This window comes from Mustelus asterias, chromosome 16, assembly GCF_964213995.1.
Source record: "Mustelus asterias chromosome 16, sMusAst1.hap1.1, whole genome shotgun sequence".
In the NCBI taxonomy this organism is placed as follows: domain Eukaryota; kingdom Metazoa; phylum Chordata; class Chondrichthyes; order Carcharhiniformes; family Triakidae; genus Mustelus; species Mustelus asterias.
The window spans coordinates 57,389,112-57,410,851 of NC_135816.1; the positions used below are offsets into that span (position 1 = coordinate 57,389,112).

Genomic DNA, 21,740 nt, shown 5'->3' on the forward strand with positions numbered 1-21,740 from the left:
TCGGACTGTTGGAGGAAGCCGGAGCACCCGGAGGAAACCCACGCAGACACGGGGAAAACATGCAGACTCTGCACAGACAGTGACCCAAGCTGGAAATCGAACCCAAGTCCCTGGTGCCGTGAGATCCAGGCCACCATTCTATAATCTGTCTTATTGAACAGAGTAGCCGTATCAAATGATAGAATCTGCCTGCACGTGCAAACAGTATGCGTCCTATTCACCTACCAGGTTTCAACTGAATGAATAGTACAGCTGAGATAGCAAAGAAAGGAAAGGAACTGCATCTTCCAGACTCCCCCACCCCACACACAAACACACATTCCAATACACAGGAGAATGCATGCATATTGGACCCATGAACACTTAATTTGTACATCCGCTGACACTTGGAGATCAGATTCTCCCCATACCACGTTAGAGATTTAAATTTTTATCTTCACCCCTTGCATGTGTTCAGGCCTTTTTGGACTCTCTGCTAAACTGGGCAGTTGAGGTTTCAGTCAAACAGGATCCAAGCACCTTATACCTGCGCCCTGCCAATTCAAAACCCTAACTGAGGATTAGGTTCAGAATAACTAGACCCCAACTCGGCAACATTGAGACAAAGGATTGAAACAGACCAGAGCCAGCAAAAGGAAAGATAATTGGAATGCAAGTCTAAAACTTCATGAGTATGAGCTTGACATAAAAGTTAGACAGTATAATTTTGTGCCTAGCTGTTCTTGTGCTATTTCTTAATGGTGTGCTGGTGGCAAACATTGGAGCAAAAAGAAACACACAAAAGTTCTCATTTTATAATTTTATTCAGTGGTTTGGCTGTGGCACATCATTTCCTTTACGTGCACAGATATGTTTCAGAAGTGCTGAGTTATTTAGTTATTGTAGAATTAGTTTATCGTCCACAGTGGTTCTTGGAGACAGCAGTCCTCAGCATCTTAAACTGTTTTTGTATGGACTCTTTTTAAAGTGATCCCATCACATACGGATGTCTGTTTTCGAGAATAAATTTGGTCTTTAATAGACGGACCATTATGCAGCAAAACTGTCCTTTAGGAAAAATGTAAATACCAGATACTCACTTCAACCAACTTGTCTCCTTCAATCTTAGCAGTGTGAACATACTTAGGAAACTTCATAAGCAGTTCTCCTCCTTCCAGATTTACTATGATCTGATGTAAAACAAAAAACCTCTTTTGATTATTACATAGAATTTACAGCACAGAATACTCTTCTATTCCTATCTCTCTCACATGTTTATCTAGCTTCATCTTAAATGCACCTATGCTATTCACCTCTACTCCAAGTGATAGCAGGTTCCATCTTCTCACCAACCTCTAGGGAAAGAAGTTGTGGAATATGAGATCAGCAAGATGTCTCCCGAAGATTCAATGTTGACTCTGATTGGAGTTTGGTTCTGTAAAGTCCAAAGTTGCAGTGTCTGCTGAATATGATGCGTCTTTATTCAATGCCTACGCAATTTATTGATTAGCATTCTGCTCTGAAGTAGAGTCCTGGCTGATTCACTTGACTCCCTTCCAATAGAGATAAGGCCAACTAATGCCCTGACTAAGAGCAGCACCATCCCGGCAACTGAATCTGGGATTCTCCGGTTCGAATACTGCAGAAGAGTGGCACAGTGGTTAGAACTTAGAATCTTAGAAACCCCACAGCACAGAAAGAGGCCATTCGGCCCATCGAGTCTGCACCGACCACAATCCCACCCAGGCCCTACCACCATATCCCTACATATTTACCCACTACTCCCTCTAACCTACGGACACTAAGGGCAATTTTTAGCATGGCCAATCAACCTAACCTGCACATCTTTGGACTGTAGGAGGAAACCGGAGCACCCGGAGGAAACCCACGCAGACACGAGGAGAATGTGCAAACTCCACACAGACAGTGACCCAAGCCGGGAATCGAACCCAGGTCCCTGGAGCTGTGAAGCAGCAGTGCTAACCACTGTGCTACCGTGCCGCCCACAGTACCAGGCACCCGGGTTCAATTCCGGCCTCAGGTCACTGTGTGTGTGGAGTTTGCACATTTTTCCTGTGTCTACGTGGGTTTCCTCCCGGGTGCTCTGGTTTCCTCCCACAGTCCAAAGATGTGCGGGTTACGTTGATTGGCCATGCTAAATTGACCCTTGTGTCAGGGGATTAACAGAGTAAATATATAGGGTTGTGGGGATAGGGCCTGGGTGGGATCATTCCTGGTGCAGGCTTGATGGGCCAAATGGCCTCCTTCTGCACTGCAGGGTTTCTATATTCTAAGACATTAGATAGCGAAATAAATATATATTTTTTGATTATCTGGCTCCCACTAATCTCCAGGTTTTACTTATTCTAGTTAACTTGAAGTGAAGAAGCCTTTGATTTTGACTGAACTGTTCATTTTCAACAGAATATGTCCAGCTTCCTTGGCAACGCTCAGATTTGTGTTCAGAAAGAAATTCCACTGCTATATATTTAGATTGTGATCAATTTCATGTTTTATTATAAACCTATAACAGATGTAGCATCTGAAGTATTGAGAATGATCTGCTGCCTATAGTGAGTTAAATGATAACTAAGCTGGTGGTGCAATCTCAATTTCATCTCTGCTTTGAACTCTAAGCATTCTCAAACAAATGAAAATGCTCAGTTCTCAGACTAACTGAGAGAACTATCCAGGGGGCCATCAACCAGAGATCAACCTAGTCACACAAAGTCCACTTCCTTTGGGTGAATGCTGCCTGGTGCAGTTGATCCAAAGATGTGCGGGTTAGGTGGATTGGCCATGCTCAATCGCCCCTTAGTGTCAGGGGGGCTAGTAGAGTAAATATGTGGCATTACAGGGATAGGGCCTGGGTGGGATTGTTTTCGGTGCAGGCTTGATGGGCCAAATGGCCTCACTCTGCACTGCAGATATTCTATGGACCCTATTTTACCATTGCGTCGCGCCCGTTTTCGGACGCAAAAACGTGGTAAAGTCGGGTGTGAGGCCATTAACGCGATCCGCGTCCGCGCAGATTGCCACTTTACCGAAACCCGGGAATGGCCGCGATTCGCTTCACGCCCAAAACAGGCGCAATGGCGATTTAAATGTATTTGCATGTATTTCAGTTAAATTAATGAACTGCCCGCCCGACTTTATCAGCAATTCCCCTTTTACCGCCGCGTTCGCCGATCCGGAATCACGCCGAAATGAACCTGCTTAATAAAAGTCTGAATCGGACGCTCCAGCTGCTGAACGGCTCCCTGATTCAGATCGAGGTCGGGGGGAGGAGGGAGGCAGGTCAGATCATTCTCTGGTGAGGGAGAGAGAGTGAGACTTGATCATTGTCTGGTTGGGGGGGTGGAGGAGGAGGAGGCGGGTCAGATGTATCTCTGGTGGGGACGGAGGCCCGATCGTTGTCTGGTGGTGGGGGGGGGGGGAATGCTGATCGTTGTCTGGTGGTGGTGGGGGAGGGCTGATCATTGTCTGGTGGTGGGGGGGGCTGACCCTTGTTTGGTGGGGGGGGGAGGGCCGATCGTTGTCAGGTGGTTGGGGGGGGCGGAGGAGGGCCGATCGTTGTCTGATGGTGGTGGTGGGGGAGGGGGGGGAAGGCTGATCATTGTCTGCTGGGGAGGGAGGAGGAGGCGGGTCAGATGTTTCTCTGGGGGGGGGGGGGAAGTGAGGCCAGATTGTTCTCTGGTGGGGAGGGGCAGGCCCGATCGCTCACTGGTGGGGGGGGGGGGGGGGCAGGGGGGTCCGCTGCCACTCTGCGGGTGATCGGTGGGGGGGTGAAGGGAGCAGGGAGTCGCAATCGGTCTGGGTAGCGGGGGTGTGTGGATAAGGGGGACAGTGATGTGTGTGGGAGCCATCGCTCCCGCTTTTCGCTCCCGGGCCGCCTTAAACGTTTTCTGCGGCCCGGGAGCGATCTGACACGGGCGCGCATTTTCAATTTTTTTTCTAACTGCGCATGCGCAGTTCAGAGCTCCGATCATTTCGGGCGCGCTAAGCCCTGCCCACAGCGCGAATGGGACTGCTGATTTTTTTTTTCAGGCTAAGTGCGTATGGGAGCGCCTGAAAGCAGATTTCTAAGTCAGTTCTGAATTGCGCCCAGATTCAGCACTTAGAATGAAAATGGTAAAATCGGGCCCTCTGATTCTATGGCTGGAATTTTACCGGCACGCCCACCCCGATTCCGTGGGTGGGCGAGGCTCGGAGAACAGTATTCTCCGTTGGCCTCGGGCAGGATCGTACGAACCTCGGGTAGACGTGCCGGTAAAATTCTACCCTATGATTCTGTAATTCTATTCTATGATTACGTCCATGAAGTAGTTTACATCCAAGAGAACAGTGGGAGCCTCCAATTGCCCATCAGTTCAGTCTGACTCATAATGGAGACTGAAAACTCAACATTGCGTGTGTCAGGTTATACTCTCCAACGCGACACTTTGATAGTAGCTTCGAGCCAAACCCTGAGATTTATTCATTTTTCTTTGATTTAAGAATGGTAATAAGATGCAGTTACACTTTCAAAAAAGGATACCAGTTTTTCCAGTATGAAATCAGTGCAAAACATCTGAATGTTATGGCACCAATTTGTCATGCCATAGCTAATTAAGAGGCAGAGGTTGCATCAGAAGGTATACTGGCAACATGGATGGGCTCATATCAGCTTGACACTAGGGTCCTGACGCTACCAAAAAAAAAGTAGCCCAATATTTCTGCTAAGCTGAGCAAGTGCAGCAACCAAACAACACAAAATAAACTGAGAAAACTGGCGGTTCAGAACAGCTAAACTTTAAAGGGAATAATTCTTGGAGATGATGCTCCCATGGTGAAATAACCCATTGCAGCTCATTATGGGTAGCACAGTGGCACAGTGGTTAGCACTGCTGCCGCACAGCGCCAAGGGCCTGGGTTTGATTCCGGCCTCGGGTCACTGTCTGTGTGGAGTTTGCACGTTCTCCCTGTGTCTGCGTGGGTTTCCTCCGGGTGCTCCGGCTTCCTCCCACAGTCCAAAGATGTTCAGGTTAGGTTGATTGGCCATGCTAAATTGACCCTCGTGTCAGGGGATTAGCAGGGGTAAATATGTGGGGTTATGGGAATAAGACCTGGGTGGGATTGTTGTCGGTGCAACTTGATGGGCTGAATGGCCTCCTTCTGCATTGCAGGGATTGTATGATTTCTATGATATGATTGTGCCTCCTGATATCCGCTGCCCATCTTTATACGTGCAAGGTGGCTACTTAGATGAGATACCACAGTGCAGGCATTTCCAAACCTGTTGGCGTTGAACAAAATATGTAGGAACACCAAGGAAATTCAGTTCTTCAGCTGGCCACTTGCAGATTTACCTTGACTTTATCACAATTCAGCATCTCAACTTCTGACTCCTTCCCGACAATAAATTTATTTGTCGTTGTGTGACACGGGTAAATTTGAGACCAAGTAAACTCATTCCCATTCTGCACCACCTCTGTGTCAAACTTATTTGTTTTCCCACGTTCTATGGCATCATCGGGCACACCTGCACAGTGAATAGTAAGTGCCATGTTAACACAAAGGGAACACCCATGATGAAGAATGCTATTGCAAGCACTAATTCATTTTCACTTTATCTAAATCAGTATCGATGGACTTGGCGTCCTGGAACTGGCCTTCGAAATATTAGAATTTGCCTTTAAAATATCACAAGTAATGGCTTCTAACCGCCCTACATAACATTGGATTGCACAGAGTTAAAACGTATGGATAATTTCTCACTCACAGGCCGATTAATCATCATTTGTGGAGATTCCTGCAGATGTAAATCAGCTGTTCCAGATTTACAAAATTCCAAGAAAAGAATCATTCAACAAACGTAGGCAAACAAGAGAGATTTTTATTTGTTCAGTCTCGATCATATAGCCATTCATATTGGCCTGCACCTGCACCCACTTGGACTGCGGAGGTTGAAGAAGGCAGCTCACCATGATGGCTAATGTAGGAAAGGCAACAAATGCTGACCTCGCCAACAAGGCTCACATCCCAAGAGCGAGTAGAAAAAAAGAAGAATGGGTAAACCCAGTAAGACTGCACATCCAATTCCCCAAGTTTCATTCATTACATGCGCTCATACCCCAAGTAGGATAACTTTCCAGGATTGTTTTGAAGTTGCCAGAAATTAAATCTCCTGGACGCTGCTATGAACAAACCCAGGACAAAAATCATAGAGAAATGAAAAAAAAAATTCTTCTCCAAACACTTTTGTTTATTGGTTATACAAGTATTGGAGATGGGAGGGGGAAACGTAGGTGTTTGACTGGGTAAGATAGGTAGGTATACTTCCAACCAAAGGTGATAACCCTATGACAAGATGCATGAAAAGGGATGTCAATCGATTGAGGTTGAATGAATTGAACATTTTTACTGATTTTAAAGATCGGGTCCTCTCCAGCAGCACTTAGTGGGTTGCATTGCTGGCAACCAGAGTGTGAAGAATCCACATCGGACGAAAATGGGTAGATCCAATTATTTTCTAAATGGTGAAAAACTAGGAACATTGGAGCTCCAAAAAGATTTAAGTGCCCATGTACACAGATAACTAAAATGTAACGGAATGCACAGTGCTGAGCGCTGCTGCCTCACAGCATCAGGGTCAAGGGTTCAATTCCAGCTTGAGTGACTGTCTATGTGGAGTTTGCACATTCTCCCTGTGTCTATGTGGGTTTCTGTTCTGTCTTCTCCTTTTGCTGACACCGGGTCTTGCTAAGGGTTTGGCCTGAGCAAAGTGCTTTCCATGCCTTTCTAATTCTAATGTACCTGAGCCTCGGAGACAAGCACAAGTGCTTTTCAATAGTATGGAGTATACAGGAATGAGCCATTCACCCCCTCAAACATGTTCCAACTGGTCAAGGAGATCATGGTTGAACTGTATCCCTTAATACCACTGGCTCGGGAAACTCTACTGAGCTCAGATTTCAAATGATCAATTGAACTAACATCTGCTGCTTTTTGTGGAAGAGAGTTCCACATTCCTGCCACATTTTGCTTCAAGAAGTTTTCCCCAACTTGTATCCTGTTAGGCTTGGCTCTGATATTAAAGTTTTGCCCTCTTGTCACCAGCAGCGTTCTCTCTAACTACCCCATCAATTCCTTTTAACATTATCCCATAACCTTTTTGATTCCAGGGAATAAAGGCAGGGTTTATGTAATCTCTCCTCATAACATAATCCTTGCTGCTCTGGTAACATTCTGGTAGATCGGCACTTCAATACTGCCAAGGCCAATATGTCCTTTCTAAGCTGTGGTGCTAGAAATGTATACATCATTCCAGATTTGGTATAATCAGGACTTTTTATTGCTTAAACAAATAATTTTAAAAAATATTCGGTTATAAAGGCTCCATTCGCCTTTAAATTTATTTTCACACTTAGAAGCATAGAATCCCTCCAGTGCTGAAGGAGGCCATTCAGCCTATTGAGTCCGCACCAACTCTCTGACAAAGCATCTCACCCAGGCCTATCCCTCACCCTGTCCCCGTAGCCCCATGCATTTACAACACGCTACTGTGCAAAGGGACCTGGGGGTCCTTGTGCATGAGACGCAAAATCCCAGTCTGCAGGTGCAACAGGTGATCAAGAAAGCAAATGGGATGTTGGCCTATATCGCAAGGGGGATAGAATATAAAAGCAGAGATGTCTTGCTGCATCTGTACAGGGCATTGGTGAGGCCGCAGCTGGAATACTGTGTGCAGTATTGGTCCCCTTATTTGCGGAAGGATATATTGGCCTTGGAGGGAGTGCAGGGAAGGTTCACCAGGTTGATACCAGAGATGAGGGGTGTTGTTTATGAGGAGAGACTGAGCAGATTGGGTTTGTACTCGTTGGAATTTAGAAGGCTGAGGGGGGATCTTATAGAGACCTATAAGATAATGAAGGGGCTGGATAGGGTAGAGGTGGAGAGATTCTTTCCACTTAGAAAGGAAGCTAGAACTAGAGGGCACAGCCTCAAAATAAAGGGGGTTCAGTTTAGGACAGAGTTGAGGAGGAACTTCTTCTCTCAGAGGTGGTGAATCTCTGGAATTCTCTGCCCACTGTAATGGTGGAGGCTACCTCGTTGAATATGTTTAAATCACGGATAGATGGATTCCTGATCGGTAAGGGAATTAGGGGTTATAGGGATCAGGCGGGTAAGTGGAACTGATCCACTTCAGATCAGCCATGATCTTATAGAATGGCGGGGCAGGCTCGAGGGGCTAGATGGCCTACTCCTGCTCCTATTTCTTATGTTCTTATGTTCTTACCCCACGAATCCCGCTAACATACACACCTTTGGACAGTAAGGGGCAATTCAGCATGGCCAATTCACCTAACTGCAGACCTTTGGACTGTGGGAGGGAACCAGAGCACCCAGAGGAAACCCGCGCAGACACAGGGAGAACATGCAAACTCCACCTAGACAGTCACCCAAGGCCGGAATTGAGCCCTCATCCCTGGTGCAGTGCTAACCACTGTGCCGCCCATTACGTTTTAGTTACCTGTGTACATGGGCACCTAAATCTTTTTGGATCACCAATATTCCTAGTTTTTCACCATTTAGAAAATAATTGGATCTATCCATTTTCGTCCAATGTGGATTCTTCATGCTCTTGTGCCACTCACTTAATCTGTTTATTCTCCTGTTTACATTACTTAGTAAATCACAAATAAGCGGAGGTAATTGTAGGAAAGGGGAGGGGGAGGGGCAAATACAGATGGTGAGGAACAGAAAGGAAGCAAAGACTGAGTGAAGGAAAGACAGAGAAAGGGGGAGAGAGACAAAGCAAATCGAGATGAAGCAAGCAAAGAAGAAGAGAGAGGAAACAGCACAAGTAGAGTAGAAGAAAATAGATTGGGCAAACAGTGAACAGGAGGGAGATGGAGCAAGTAAGAATGAGGAATGAAAGATGCGAGCAAGAGGAAAATGAGGCAAAAATGTGTGTTTGAAATGTTTTTAAATATGATTATTTCTGTAATACAAGATTGACATTGTGGTAGTAGAACTACCAGAGACATTTGAATTATTTTAATGATATAACATCAGATTTGTTTCAGCATGCACTGGAGCTCAAAATGTTCTCTTTTTAAACCAAGGCTGGCTGCTCTCGACCTGTCAGTACTCTGAGGTTTAAACTGCTCACCACAGCAGTATTTTGAGTCATTGCCTGTGGTGTTTTTGTATTCAACCTAATTATTACACAGTTCATATTAAAGGGCATGTTCTCCACAGAATATGGCTTCAGGGGAGCGAGAAAATGAAATTGCAAAGAGAGAGATTTCTAGCCAGGCAAAACTATAATAAAAGCGATGATATTCTGATGGGCTTTATTGTATTTTATAAAAATGTATCTCTCTCGAATGAAATCTGTTGAGTTCCCTTGCCCCAAGGCCAAGTAAATATAAATGGTTCCTGGCCTATTATCATGTGTCACGAGGTGTGAGGTTGTCGTTCCTTAGTTTGTTTTTAAAACTTTAATTGTAGAAATTGTGAAACAGTAGAAAACAGAGTGCTTTCTTGACTGAAGTATAAAGTATTTTTTCCTCCATGAGTGCATTGAATTGCTTTTTCCTCTGTGTATAAACTACAGGACATAACTTAAAACAAATAAGGGCCATTGAAGCAAGTAATATAAATGGTTGTAAGAAACACTGGTTATATTTCTGAAGAGGGCATTGATGTCTGTGCTGGATAGGCAGTGAAGTGAGATGGAGAACTTTCAAAAAGCAGCAGCCTTTGTTGGGCCAAAGGAGAGATTTATTTAACCAGTGTTGTCTAGAAAAAGTTCTGGATGAGTCCTTTTCTTCCTCTCACTGATATTTTTCCCCCCTCTTGCACTGCTGAAGGCATGAACAAACTTATTGACAGTTCCATGGTTGCATTCAACTGTTTTCCCCCAGTGACCATTATTCATGTGCCAGTAAACGTTGGTAAGCTATTCAGTCCAGGGTATCCTCGCCTGATTCAATTCTCAATTCAATATCCGCATATGCTCACTTTCATCTGAGTTCACTGACTGTAGCCAGGCTGAAAACCTTGGTCAAAATCGATTCTCTCGAACAGAGCGGCACAGGTCTATGTGACATTCGTCGATTGTGACATGCCTCATAGCGCCGGGGAAGAAGGCTCAATGCCGGCTTTGGGTTACTGTCTGTGTTGAGTTTGCACATTCTCCCCGTCTCTGCGTGGGTTTCCTCCGGGTGCTCGGGTTTCCTCCCACGTCCAAAGATGTGAGGTTAGGTGGATTGGCCATGGTAATTTGCCCCTTAATGTCCAAAGATTAGGGGGATTAGCGGAGTAAATATGTGAGGTTACGGGGATAGGTCTTGGGTAGGCCGGTGCAGACTTGATGGGCCGAATGGCCTCCTTCTGCACTTGAGAGATTCTATGATCCCTAACCCTGACATGTCAGAGGTCAGTCCAGGCAGCACAGACTGAGGATATAACAGAAACTTTTCGGGTTAGTACTGGTCAGAAACTCACTGGACGAATTGGTTGAGTCAGCAGGAGAGCTCAGTAGGGGAAGAAATTATGGGGTTGTTAACTTTTAATATTTTTTTATTCACACCTACCATTTCAGTAAATGTTGAGCTCATATTGTGCCTTTGTAAAAACACATTTTGTGCCAGTTATTATTTGAGTGGTGACCCATTAAATTTGTTTTTCCCACACTTCCCAGAAAAAAGATAGTGTTCTTTATTAAAATTGATATAACTAAGTGATGGCATTACCATAAAATGATTACTTACCTAAAGCCTTCATAAACTGCTCATAGTTCTCTTCACTCCCAAATTTATATTTTCCAGTGAAATTCATGATGCTGTAAAAACAGAATCAAAAAATTAATCCCACAGCAATGAAGGCAGCAGGCACAGTGAAGTATGTTCAGCGTCCATTCTCTTCACCTGTACCCTGTGATAAATCATTCCCTGTGTTAAACCATTCACTCAATGTTAACCATAATTTTTTTCAGTGTTAGATATTATCAAGAATCATTTCTATGATTCTATGATTCTATCAAGATTTGGCTCAGCCCAATAAATGTTCTTGTGACTCGTATCACAAAGAATTTAAGTAAGTGTCTACTTACTGCCAGAGTGAGGCCCACCAAGAACACAAACATTAAGCCTTGAACTGTGGGAGATGGCAGGGACTCAAGGTAAAAATCAAAATCAGAAGCAAATCAAGATTGGTTTGAATGTAGCAAACAGCAATCCCTTGAAACATTGGCTGGAATTTGCGCCGGGATGGACTTAGCCAAAAAAGCATCATAGCCCCAATTCCAGAAATCCTGCTCCCAAACCTGGCACCCATGCCTTTTGCCATGGTGGTGGGTGTGGGTGAAGCTGTGGGATGTAGTTTGCACATCAAAGGCAGCTGCATATGTAAAAGTGATATGCAAAATACGACTCATTGGATTGAGACATTTGAGCAAAATATCTAATGTTGCTCGAGTCATTTGGAGAAATACAGTATTCTATGGGATGGGTAAAGTAGCCTTTTGGATCGGTCTAACGTGTCATTTGGGCTTGTTAAACGTAAACATGAGTATCCATTAAAAGTAGACAAGAATGTATGTAAAACGTAGATAAACTCATTAGAACTGCCAAGGCATTAAATCTCTTGTCGATTTGTTTTTTAAAAGTCTGCTGTGACTATGTGCAATTTCACTAGCTGTCCAATGACATAAGCCTGAGGATTATTATTACAGGATTAGTGCTGCAGGACTGATTCTGCGACCTTTTAATATTGCAGTGGGGGCTTCTAAGTTCACATTTTGATCGACGTCTTCAGAAGGTTATACAATTTTTGATGTGGAACTATGAACAAAAATGGCAGTTTTCATAAGGGATTGAGTACTTGAAGGAATGTAAATATATTGAATTTGTTTTTAACAATGGGAGTGTTTTTTCATAATAGGGAAGTTAACAATAGCCACTTAAAACGTTATTTCATTTTGGTATGGCTCCAGAGGGCTGGCCGTGGTGGATACTGGGTGAGTTGGCCCAGTGGATGTAAAGGCAAAGAGTTGGTGGGTGGGGGGAGGGGGGGGGGGTGTAGGGGGCAGGGGGGGGGGTGGGAGGAGGGTGTGGGTGGTGGTTATGGGTTGGCATGAATTAGCACTGAGCGGAAATCAAAAAATAAAGGGCCATAAGGGTGGGCAGAGGAGCATAGGTTGGCACAGGAGCTGTAAAGGGCCATGGGAGTGGGTAGAGGGGCAGAGGGTGCCATGGAGGATCTGATGGGCCATGGAGAGATGGGTGGGAGGTACTAAGTTGATTGAATGGGGCAAGCGGAGTGTGTGTGGGTGAGGGAGCATTGAAGGAGTGAGGGTTAGGGGACTGTTTTTTTATTTCATTGTTTTTTTTACCCAGAGAAAGCTTGCATTTCTGGGCAATTACCGTACAAACCCTTACCTAGGAACTTCAGAATGGGATTTTCCAGCGTATTTGTGGGGTACCGCCCCAATCCAATGCCGTGGAGCTTGGAATTTATGGCTCATAATGATTTCACAACTCATGAAATTTCTTCACTGAATTTAAGTGGAAAACTGATTAATTAGATTATCACATGCTCTTTATCCACTTAGTCCCCCTGTTTCATTTCTTTTAGAATCCTACAGTGCAGAAGGAGGCCATTCAGCCCATTGAGTCCGCACCGACCACAATCCCACCCAGGCCCTATCCCCATGACCCCATGCATTTACCCGAGCTCGTCCCCCTGACACTAAGGGTCAATTTAGCATGGCCAATCCACCTAACCTGTATATCTTTGGAGTGTGGCAAGGAAACCGGAGCACCCAGAGGAAACCCACGCAGACATGGGGGGGATGTGCAAACTCCACACAGACAATGACCCAAGCCGGGAACTGAACCCGGGTCCCTGGCACTGAAAGGCAGCAGCGCTAACCACTGCACCACCATGCCGCCCAGGATGAGGCCCTTAAATTGTTGCTAATTGCCTCAGTTGGTGGCAGGGTAGTAAAGTCGACCATGAACGTTCCCGAACATAAACTTAATTCTCGCGCAGGGGGAGATGGCGACAGAGTTCCGGTATGAAGATGTTGATTCGGACTCAGGCTTGGTTCTATTTGTGTTGACAGCTTTCCGCTACTTTACAGTATATATACAGTGAATGTTGACAGACTATTCATGCATGGGAGCATCACACCCAGTCCTATCCTTATTTAATTTGCAGCTGACATCCACGGCCATAAACCTCCAGGTCATTACCGAATGATCCGGAGCAGCAATCCCGTCTGAGACTTTTGCACGCAGTAATGCTGAACATTGAGGCCAACCGTTCCATTTTTATAGCCACCCGTGCTAAGAAAATTCAGGTTAATAACGACGAGAGATCAGTGATAATGCTTATCTGGTTGTCTTTGTATTGAATCATATAGTCATGTAACTAAAAAGAATAAAGAGGAATTTCCAGTAAATCAGAAAATAGTGACAAGTTGCCTTATGTTTTGGCTTTTAGAAATAGGGGTTGGAGTCTTCTGCTTGTGCTGGTGGCGAGCTTGGCAGTGGAAAGGGCATTTATAAAGGAGGATGGTGGCACACCGGAACTCTGCTGCCATCTCCCCCTTCTGCCAGAATTAAGTTTATGTGTGGGAAGGTTTACTACCCTGCCACAAACTAAGGCCACGATCATCCTCAACACCGGCGCCCCACAAGGCTGTGTTCTCAGCCCCCTACTATACTCTGTGTGCATCTATGACTGTGCGGCCAAATTCCCCTCCAATTTGATTTGCTGACGACACCACCGTAGTGGATCTTAAACAATGACGAGACAGAGTACAGGAATGAGACAGAGAATCTGGTGAACTGGTGTGGCAACAATAATCTCTCCCTCAATGTCAACAAAATGAAGGAGATTGTCATCGACTTCAGGAAGTGTAAAGGAGAACATGCCCCTGTCTACATCAATGGCGACGACATAGAAAGGGTCGAGAGCTTCAAGTTTTTAAGTGTCCAGATCACCAACAACCTGTCCTGGTCCCCCCATGCTGACACTATAGTTAAGAAAGCCCACCAACACCTCTACTTTCTCAGAAGACTAAGGAAATTTAGCATGTCAGCTATGACTCTCACCAACCTTTACAGATGCACCATAGGAAGCATTCTTTCTGGTTGTATCACAGCTTGGTATGGCTCCTGCTCTACCCAAGACCACAAGGAGCTATAAAAGGTCGTGAATGTAGCCCAAACCATCACACAAACCAGCTTCCCATCCATTGACTCTGTCTACTCTTCCCGCTGCCTCGGCAAAGCAGCCAGCATAATTAAGGACCCCACCTTCTTCCACCTTCTTCCTTCGGGAAAAAGATACAAAAGTCTGAGGTCACGTACCAACTGACTCAAGAACAGCTTCTTCCCTGCTGCTGTCAGACTTTTGAATGGACTTACCTTGCATTAAGTTATCTTTCTCTACACTCTAGCTATGACTGGAACACTACATTCTGCACCTTCTCGTTTCCTTCTCCATGAACGGTATGTTTTGTCTGCATAGCGTGCAAGAAACAATACTTTTCACTGTATGTTAATACATGTGACAATAAATCAAATCAAAACTAATTAGCAACCATTTATGGGCCCCATCCTGCTGCTACTGGCATGAACCCAGCAGCAGGCAAGCCTGTTACCATGTGGCATGATCGATTGCGTGGCCAACTTGTCACTTCTGCAGGGAGGTCTTTCAATCGAAGGCACTCAGTGCCTGATCGAGGGATTACGCATCATGAAGAGAGTGGTCCAATGAGAACCACCCCACTGACCTAGTTACCGACTCCCCTGCAACCCTCTCCCCACTCCTCCCTACTCCTCTGCGTGACTTACCTGTAATCTGGGTCCTCCATGATCCGGGTGCTCAGGTGCCTGCCTTTCCAAAAACCATGATGTGGAGATGCCGGCGTTGGACTGGGGTAAAGACAGTAAGGAGTTTAACAACACCAGGTTAAAGTCCAACAGGTTTATTTGGTAGCAAAAGCCACACAAGCTTTCGGAGCCTTAAGCCCCTTCTTCAGGTGAGTGGGAATTCTGTTCACAAACAGGGCATATAAAGACACAAGCTCAATTTCAGAATAATGGTTGGAATGCGAATACTTACAGCTAATCAAGTCTTTAAGATACAAACAATGTGAGTGGAGTGACAAGCCCTCCGTATACACAGGATCTGCTCGGATGAGGAGGATCGCAACAGACACCTCCAGATGCTGAAAGATGCTCCCATGAGAACAGGATATAGCGCTCGACTCATCGATCGACAGTTGTGACGCGCCACAGTGAAAAACCGCACCGACCTCCTCAGAAGACAAACACGGGACACGGTGGACAGAGTACCCTTCGTCGTCCAGTACTCCCCCGGAGCGGAGAAGCTACGGCATCTCCTCTGGAGCCTTCAACATGTCATTGATGAAGAAGACCATCTCACCAAGGCCATCCCCACACCCCCACTTCTTGCCTTCAAACAACCGCACAACCTCAAACAGACCATTGTCCGCAGCAAACTACCCAGCCTTCAGGAGAACAGTGACCACGACACCACACAACCCTGCCACAGCAACCTCTGCAAGACGTGCCGGATCATTGACACAGATGCCATCATCTCACGTGAGAACATCATCCACCAGGTACACGGTACATACTCTTGCAACTCGGCCAACGTTGCCTACCTGATACGCTGCAGGAAAGGATGTCCCTAGGCATGGTACATTGGGGAAACCATGCAGACGTTGGGACAACAGATGAATGAACACCGCTCGACAATCACCAGGCAAGACTGTTCTCTTCCTGTTGGGGAGCACTTCAACGGTCACGGGCATTCGGCCTCTGATATTCGGGTAAGTATTCTCCAAGGCAGCCTTAACGACACACGACGGCGCAGAGTCGCTGAGCAAAAACTGATAGCCAAGTTCCGCACACATGAAGACAGCCTCAACCGGGATATTGGGTTCATGTCACACTATCTGTAATCCCCACAGCTTGCCTGGACCTGCAGAGTCTCACTAACTGCCCTGTCTGGAGACAATACACATCTCTTTAGCCTGTCTTGATGCTCTCTCCACTCACATTGTTTGTATCTTAAAGACTTGATTAGCTGTAAGTATTCACATTCCACCCATTATTCTGAAATTGAGTTTGTGTCTTTATATGCCCTGTTTGTGAACAGAATTCCCACTCACCTGAAGAAGGGGCTTAAGGCTCCGAAAGCTTGTGTGGCTTTTGCTACCAAATAAACCTGTTGGACTTTAACCTGGTGTTGTTAAACTTCTTACTGTGCTTTCCAAAAACCACCACAGCCTCCCCAGTGATGCTGTTGGGCACACAAACCATCCGCATTTGATTGGCTGGCAGCTTTGAATTGGTAATTAAGACTCCTGCCCCTGCAGTCTCGATTCCGGGGAAGACCCCGTTGGCTTTGCCTCTGCCTGATTGTCATGTGGTTTGGTGGGCTTTCCCAAAAACGAAGCAGCATGGGCTTCCTGCCACCTCTTCAGCCAGCAGGCGAGACCCCTGATGTCTCAGTAAGATTCCGTGCAAGATATTGATTCTCCTTTATCGCAGGTGTAGTATGTTGTGCTAATGTTTCTGCATTGAAAACCCTTCATCTTCTATTGTCAGCATTCCTTTCCATTTTGTCACATCTGCTAGTTGCAGAAAACTGTCCAAAGACAGACTGGTTTAGGCTGTTCCGATGCTTTAATCGGCACTTACTGGCACCATCCAATTCACCCTGTGCTCAATGATCTAACTTGGCTCTTAGTCCAGCAATGCCTTGAAAGAAAAGATTTTGTTCAAATAATTATATGGCCTTGCCACTCGCTTCTCAGTGACCTCCTACAGCCCTCCAAGAACTAGGCACTCCTCCAGTTCTGTCCATACCTGATTTTCTTTGCCCCAAAAATTGTGGCTGTGCCTTCTGCTGCCTATGACCTAAGCTCTGAAAATCCCTCTCTGACTTCTTTAAAATGGTCCTTAAAACATACCTCTTTGACCGAGCTTTTGGTTGCTTATTCTAATATCTCCTTATTAAAGTTTAAATTTATTTATTTATTAGTCACAAGTTGGCTTACATTAACACTGCAATGAAGTTACTGTGAAAATCCCCTAGTCTCCACACTCCAGCGCCTGTTCGAGTACACTGAGGGAGAATTTAGCACGGCCAATGCACCTAACCAGCACGCCTTTCGGACTGTGGGAGGAAACCAGAGCAAACCCACGCAGATACGGGAGAACGTGCAGACATCGCACAGACAGTGGCCTAAGCCGGGAATCGAATATGGGTCCCTGGCACTGTGAGGCAGCAGTGCTAACCACTGTGCCACCGTGCTGCCCATTATGTGACTCAGAGTCAGATATTATTTGGTAATGTTCCAGTGAAGCATGTTGAAACATTTTGCTATGTTAAAGACAATGTATAAATGCATGCTATTGTTGAAGTGTGCCGATAAAGGTGAAAGAAGAAAGTTAAAGTGAAGTCTGGAACTCCATTGTTAAGGTAGGTGAATGTTCTGAGGTACTGAAGTGACTCAGAAAGTTTAGCACAGTATCAGTTACAGCCGTGACCTGGTCTGACTTGTGCAGTCTGAGGACTGTCATGTACTTTAAGCAGTTTTCACTAAAAAAAGGACACAAATGAACCTTGAAAACAACAAGTAGACAAATATCTTACTTTTTGAAAGTTTCTGCCACAAATCTGAAATTTCACAATCATATTAATATAACAATAAATTCTATAATATTATAAAAACAATGGATGACTGAGCTGCAACCTTTTCTTTCTCATGGTGAATTAAATAGCCCGTGGTCCATGTTCAAGTTACTGTGCATCTGCCAATATATCCACTTTTTTAGTAAGAGATGGTTGATCTTGTTATGGGCAGGAGGGGTATTAATTTAAACAGCCCTGATTTCTCCTTTCACCACCCGTCCAAAAGTAAATATTTTTGATTTGCTTCCTCCTTTATAAGCCTTTCCCAACCCCTCAGTTTTGGTGTGATCCAGTTTACTACTAATAACTCCATAGCAAATTTGAGATAAGATGAACTCAGAGGGTTAGTTAATTTGCACACTCAAAAATTAAATTATCCACAAGAGTGATCTATTGGAATCATGGTATGGGATTGTGGAATAAGAATTTGTCAAACCAAGGTGAGGAAAAGACTTTGCCTCATTTTATGAGATCCAACAGTTAATGTAAACATCCAACTTTGGGAATCTCATACAAAATAAATTGTAAGTGCCCAGTGAGACGAATATGCAGGAATTGCTATGATAAATACACAGTGAGAGGAAAATGGCAAAATTGGCATTGTTAAATATCCAGTGTGAAAATCCAAGAGGAAGGCAAAGTTAGGTTCATGGTAAACCCTTCACATCCTGTTGGATCAACTCCTACCCTAATAATGAAAAGATGCCAATAAGCTAGAAATGGAGGATCAGCACAATATATTCCGAATGCCAACTTTGTCTAAGTCATTTGGAATAATAATAATATGCTCTCCCAAAAAATGTATCAAGATAAAATTGAGATAGAAATCTTGACAAGCTGAAATGGATTAAAACAAATAAATACCTTCTACCTAACAATGCAGTAAGTTATCATAGTGAATGGGAAGAGATGTTTTGGACATGAAGAAATCCAGAAAAGATTTACTTCACAACTTATAAAATGCCAAACCTAAATATGTGCAGAGATGAACAGGAAATAGAGGTTGCTTTTAATGATGAATAATAACATTCAAGCAAAGCAAAGGCTGCAACTTTTGGATTGAGAGATCTCCAATTCTACTTCTTTACTGTCTCTTGGCAAAATTAGGAATAGACTGAAGTACAAAGGACTCCAAAGTCAAATATTCTAATCACACAAAATTTTCACTTTGCTCTGTTATTGAGTGTGCTGTTTAATTTAAAAGAATGGATAATTCAAATCTCTAAAGCTCCTATTCAGTATCAGTCCTTCAAGAAACATCAGGAGATATCTCACTATGTAAAGGTTCTATGTAAGTTCTAGTTACTTTTATTTAGCTAAGAACAATAACACTTTTATGTATAGTCACTTGGTAGTTTAGAATATTGTTGAAAAACAGACATGCTTTTAAAGCTTTTCATCTTGCGTTCATCAAGATAGACTCAAGAATACCAAATTATAAAGGTAACAACAATTTGTACTGCATGAGAAGAGGGTGCTGATTGGGTGGCAAATGGATTCTGATTGGTAGTAACATTGTCAGGGAGAATGTATGAGTGGATGGTTAACTGACAAGCTTTTATTTAAATTTGAATAAGGAAAGTGACTGGTGAAAGCAGTACCATGGGAATGAACCAGGGAATGGCTGTCCCTTAAGCTTTTGTTTAGTTGGAAAAGGTGCAATGTGTAGAAAGGCTCTTTTTGTTTGCAAAGGAGAGGGCCGTGTGTGTGAAACTGTGTAGCTTCCAGCACACGTAAGTGAGCCAAACTGCAAGTACTCAACCAGTTTTGCAAAACTCAAAACATGTGCTGGAATTTTACCGCCTCGCCCGCCCGAGGCTCGTAAGATCCTGCCCAAAGCCAATGGAGAATGCCATTCTGCGAGGCTCGCTCACCCCGATTCTGGGGTGGGCGAGGTGGCAAAATTCCAGGCATAGTGTCCAATATTACATGTGATTTCATGATTGAACAACACTTACTAAGCAATCCTCATGGTGCACTGACCACCAATTTAAGCCAGGCTTCAACAGGGTGTCTCTTTTTTAGCAATATTTTAGGTTGTGTGAAATACATTGGTATAATTTTTAATCAGAGATAACTGTAAAGTTGATAGATGGCTGGAGGTGATATTTTCCAAAATGAAATTTATTCATTATCTTTGGGTTTTTTAAAACTATTTTCTTAACTATTTTCATGGCTTATTTTTCCTGTGTTTAACTTTATTATCATACTTTTTATAAACATAAGCCCTACATTGGACTTTCAACTGGTGTGAATGGGGTGGGACATTACCATATAGGTGACTTATCTATTACACAAGGTAAAGGATTCTGTTTTTTCAGTGTGTATTATTAGGGCCATGAAATCATAACTGCACAAAAATCAAGGAATTGAATTGCCTCCTTCCTTAATTTTTGAAACTTCTACTGTATCATCCTGTAATCTGCATTGTTCTAGTGAAAAATTAACAATTTTACTCTGGACTTTCTCAAACTAGCAGTCCCAGCTTCTCCCATCCCATAACGGATGTCCAATGAGTGTCGTAGAGCTCAGGCAAGCCTGATTCTGGCACTGATGCCTGGACTACATCCTGCGAACTTTGAAGTCATAAAATAATTTGCTTTGGAGAGAGAGAGAGAGACAATCTCATCTTCAAACTTTAGGAGGTGTATCTCCAAGAGATTACCATCCTGGAAAAACTATAAACTATCCTTTTTTCAAAGTTTTTTTTTGCAATGAACAATCATTAAGTTGTTAATTGTCTGAGGGAGGTGGTGAGTTCAGATCAGTGGGTTACGATGCTGTATTTAATATGATACACTGCTAGCTATTATGTGCAGAGATTCCTCTTTGTGACTATTAAACTTTACATTGTTTTGCCACAGTCCTGAAGACTGAATGATAAATCTTAGCAACATCAAACGAATTACCAGCACAGGAAAATCATAACCTTAGAAATTGTTAGCAATGAAAAGATACCATTGTCCCCATTTAATTTTGCTGAATGCAATTCTAGAGTTCAGTAATAGGTTTCTGTAACCAGTCTTCTTTACAGGATGTGCAGTAACATTAACTGATACGTAAGACAAGGGAAAACAAACTTTACCTGAGCTGCTTAACTGACGCCTTTCACAGTTTGGTCGGCAACTTCTATTCCCATAGGTTTTAAATCAAACCGTGCTGCTTTAATGACTCAACGCACCCAGTACTTCCTTCCACTTCAAATAAAATCTTCTAATGGATAGTGCATCCTACGGAATCCATAACAGACCAAAGCAATTACTGTGTTCAAAACGCAATCCTTTGTGTTCTCTTAAGGTCCTTAATCTTGATTCTTAATGATCGAATTTCTTTTTGTCAGACTACGAAAGCCAGATGCATGCCAAGGCATTCATCAAGTTTACAAACATTGTACTATATCATTTTATTACTTACTATAATTTAACCAACGTACAAAGTTTCCAGGACAGGATAAAGGAACTGAACTACGGTCATTCAACTATTGAAGGTGAGAAGTTGAAAAAATATATAAAAATGTTATACTTGCAATGTTTCCTGAGGACATGTAGGGCAAAGCTCATAAAAACAATTTTAAGCAAAGCAAATCCAAAGTGATTCCCACATGTAGGAATCTACCAGATTTAAGGTATCAACTCAGTGCCCGTTCTTAACCATTTACATGCTGATTTCAAATAACAAGGAGTAGCATGGTGGCACAGAGGTTAGTACTGCTGCCTCACAGCGCTAGCGACCTGGGTTCAATTCTGGCCTTCGGTGACTGTCTGTGTGGAGTTTGCACATTCTCCCTGTGTCTGTGTGGATTTCCTTTGGGTGCAGTGGTTTCCTCCCACAGTCTAAAGATATGCAGGTTAGGTGGATTGGCCATGCTAAATTGCCCCTTACTATCCAGGGGTGTGTGGGTTGGGTGGTTTAGTCATGTTAAATGTGCAGGATTACGAGGATAGTGTGGACCTGGGTAAGATGCTGTTTCGGAGAGTCGGTGCAGATTCAATGGGCTGAATGGCCTCCTGCTGCAATGGGCTGGTTGCTGAACA

General features: G+C 44.0%; 1 protein-coding gene across 1 annotated transcript; it reads right to left on the reverse strand.

Annotated features, from left to right (window-relative positions):
- Positions 1 to 790: 790 nt before the first annotated feature.
- Positions 791 to 21,518, reverse strand: LOC144505502 (gastrotropin-like). The gene is made up of 6 exons (XM_078231627.1): positions 21,233 to 21,518; positions 20,792 to 20,936; positions 10,740 to 10,810; positions 5,328 to 5,500; positions 1,080 to 1,169; positions 791 to 989 (listed from the first exon to the last, which is right to left on the reverse strand). The coding sequence occupies exons 3-6, from the start codon at positions 10,804 to 10,806 to the stop codon at positions 936 to 938; spliced, it is 384 nt and encodes a 127-aa protein (XP_078087753.1). The 5' UTR covers positions 10,807 to 10,810; positions 20,792 to 20,936; positions 21,233 to 21,518; the 3' UTR covers positions 791 to 935.
- Between the last annotated feature and the right edge of the window lie 222 nt (positions 21,519 to 21,740).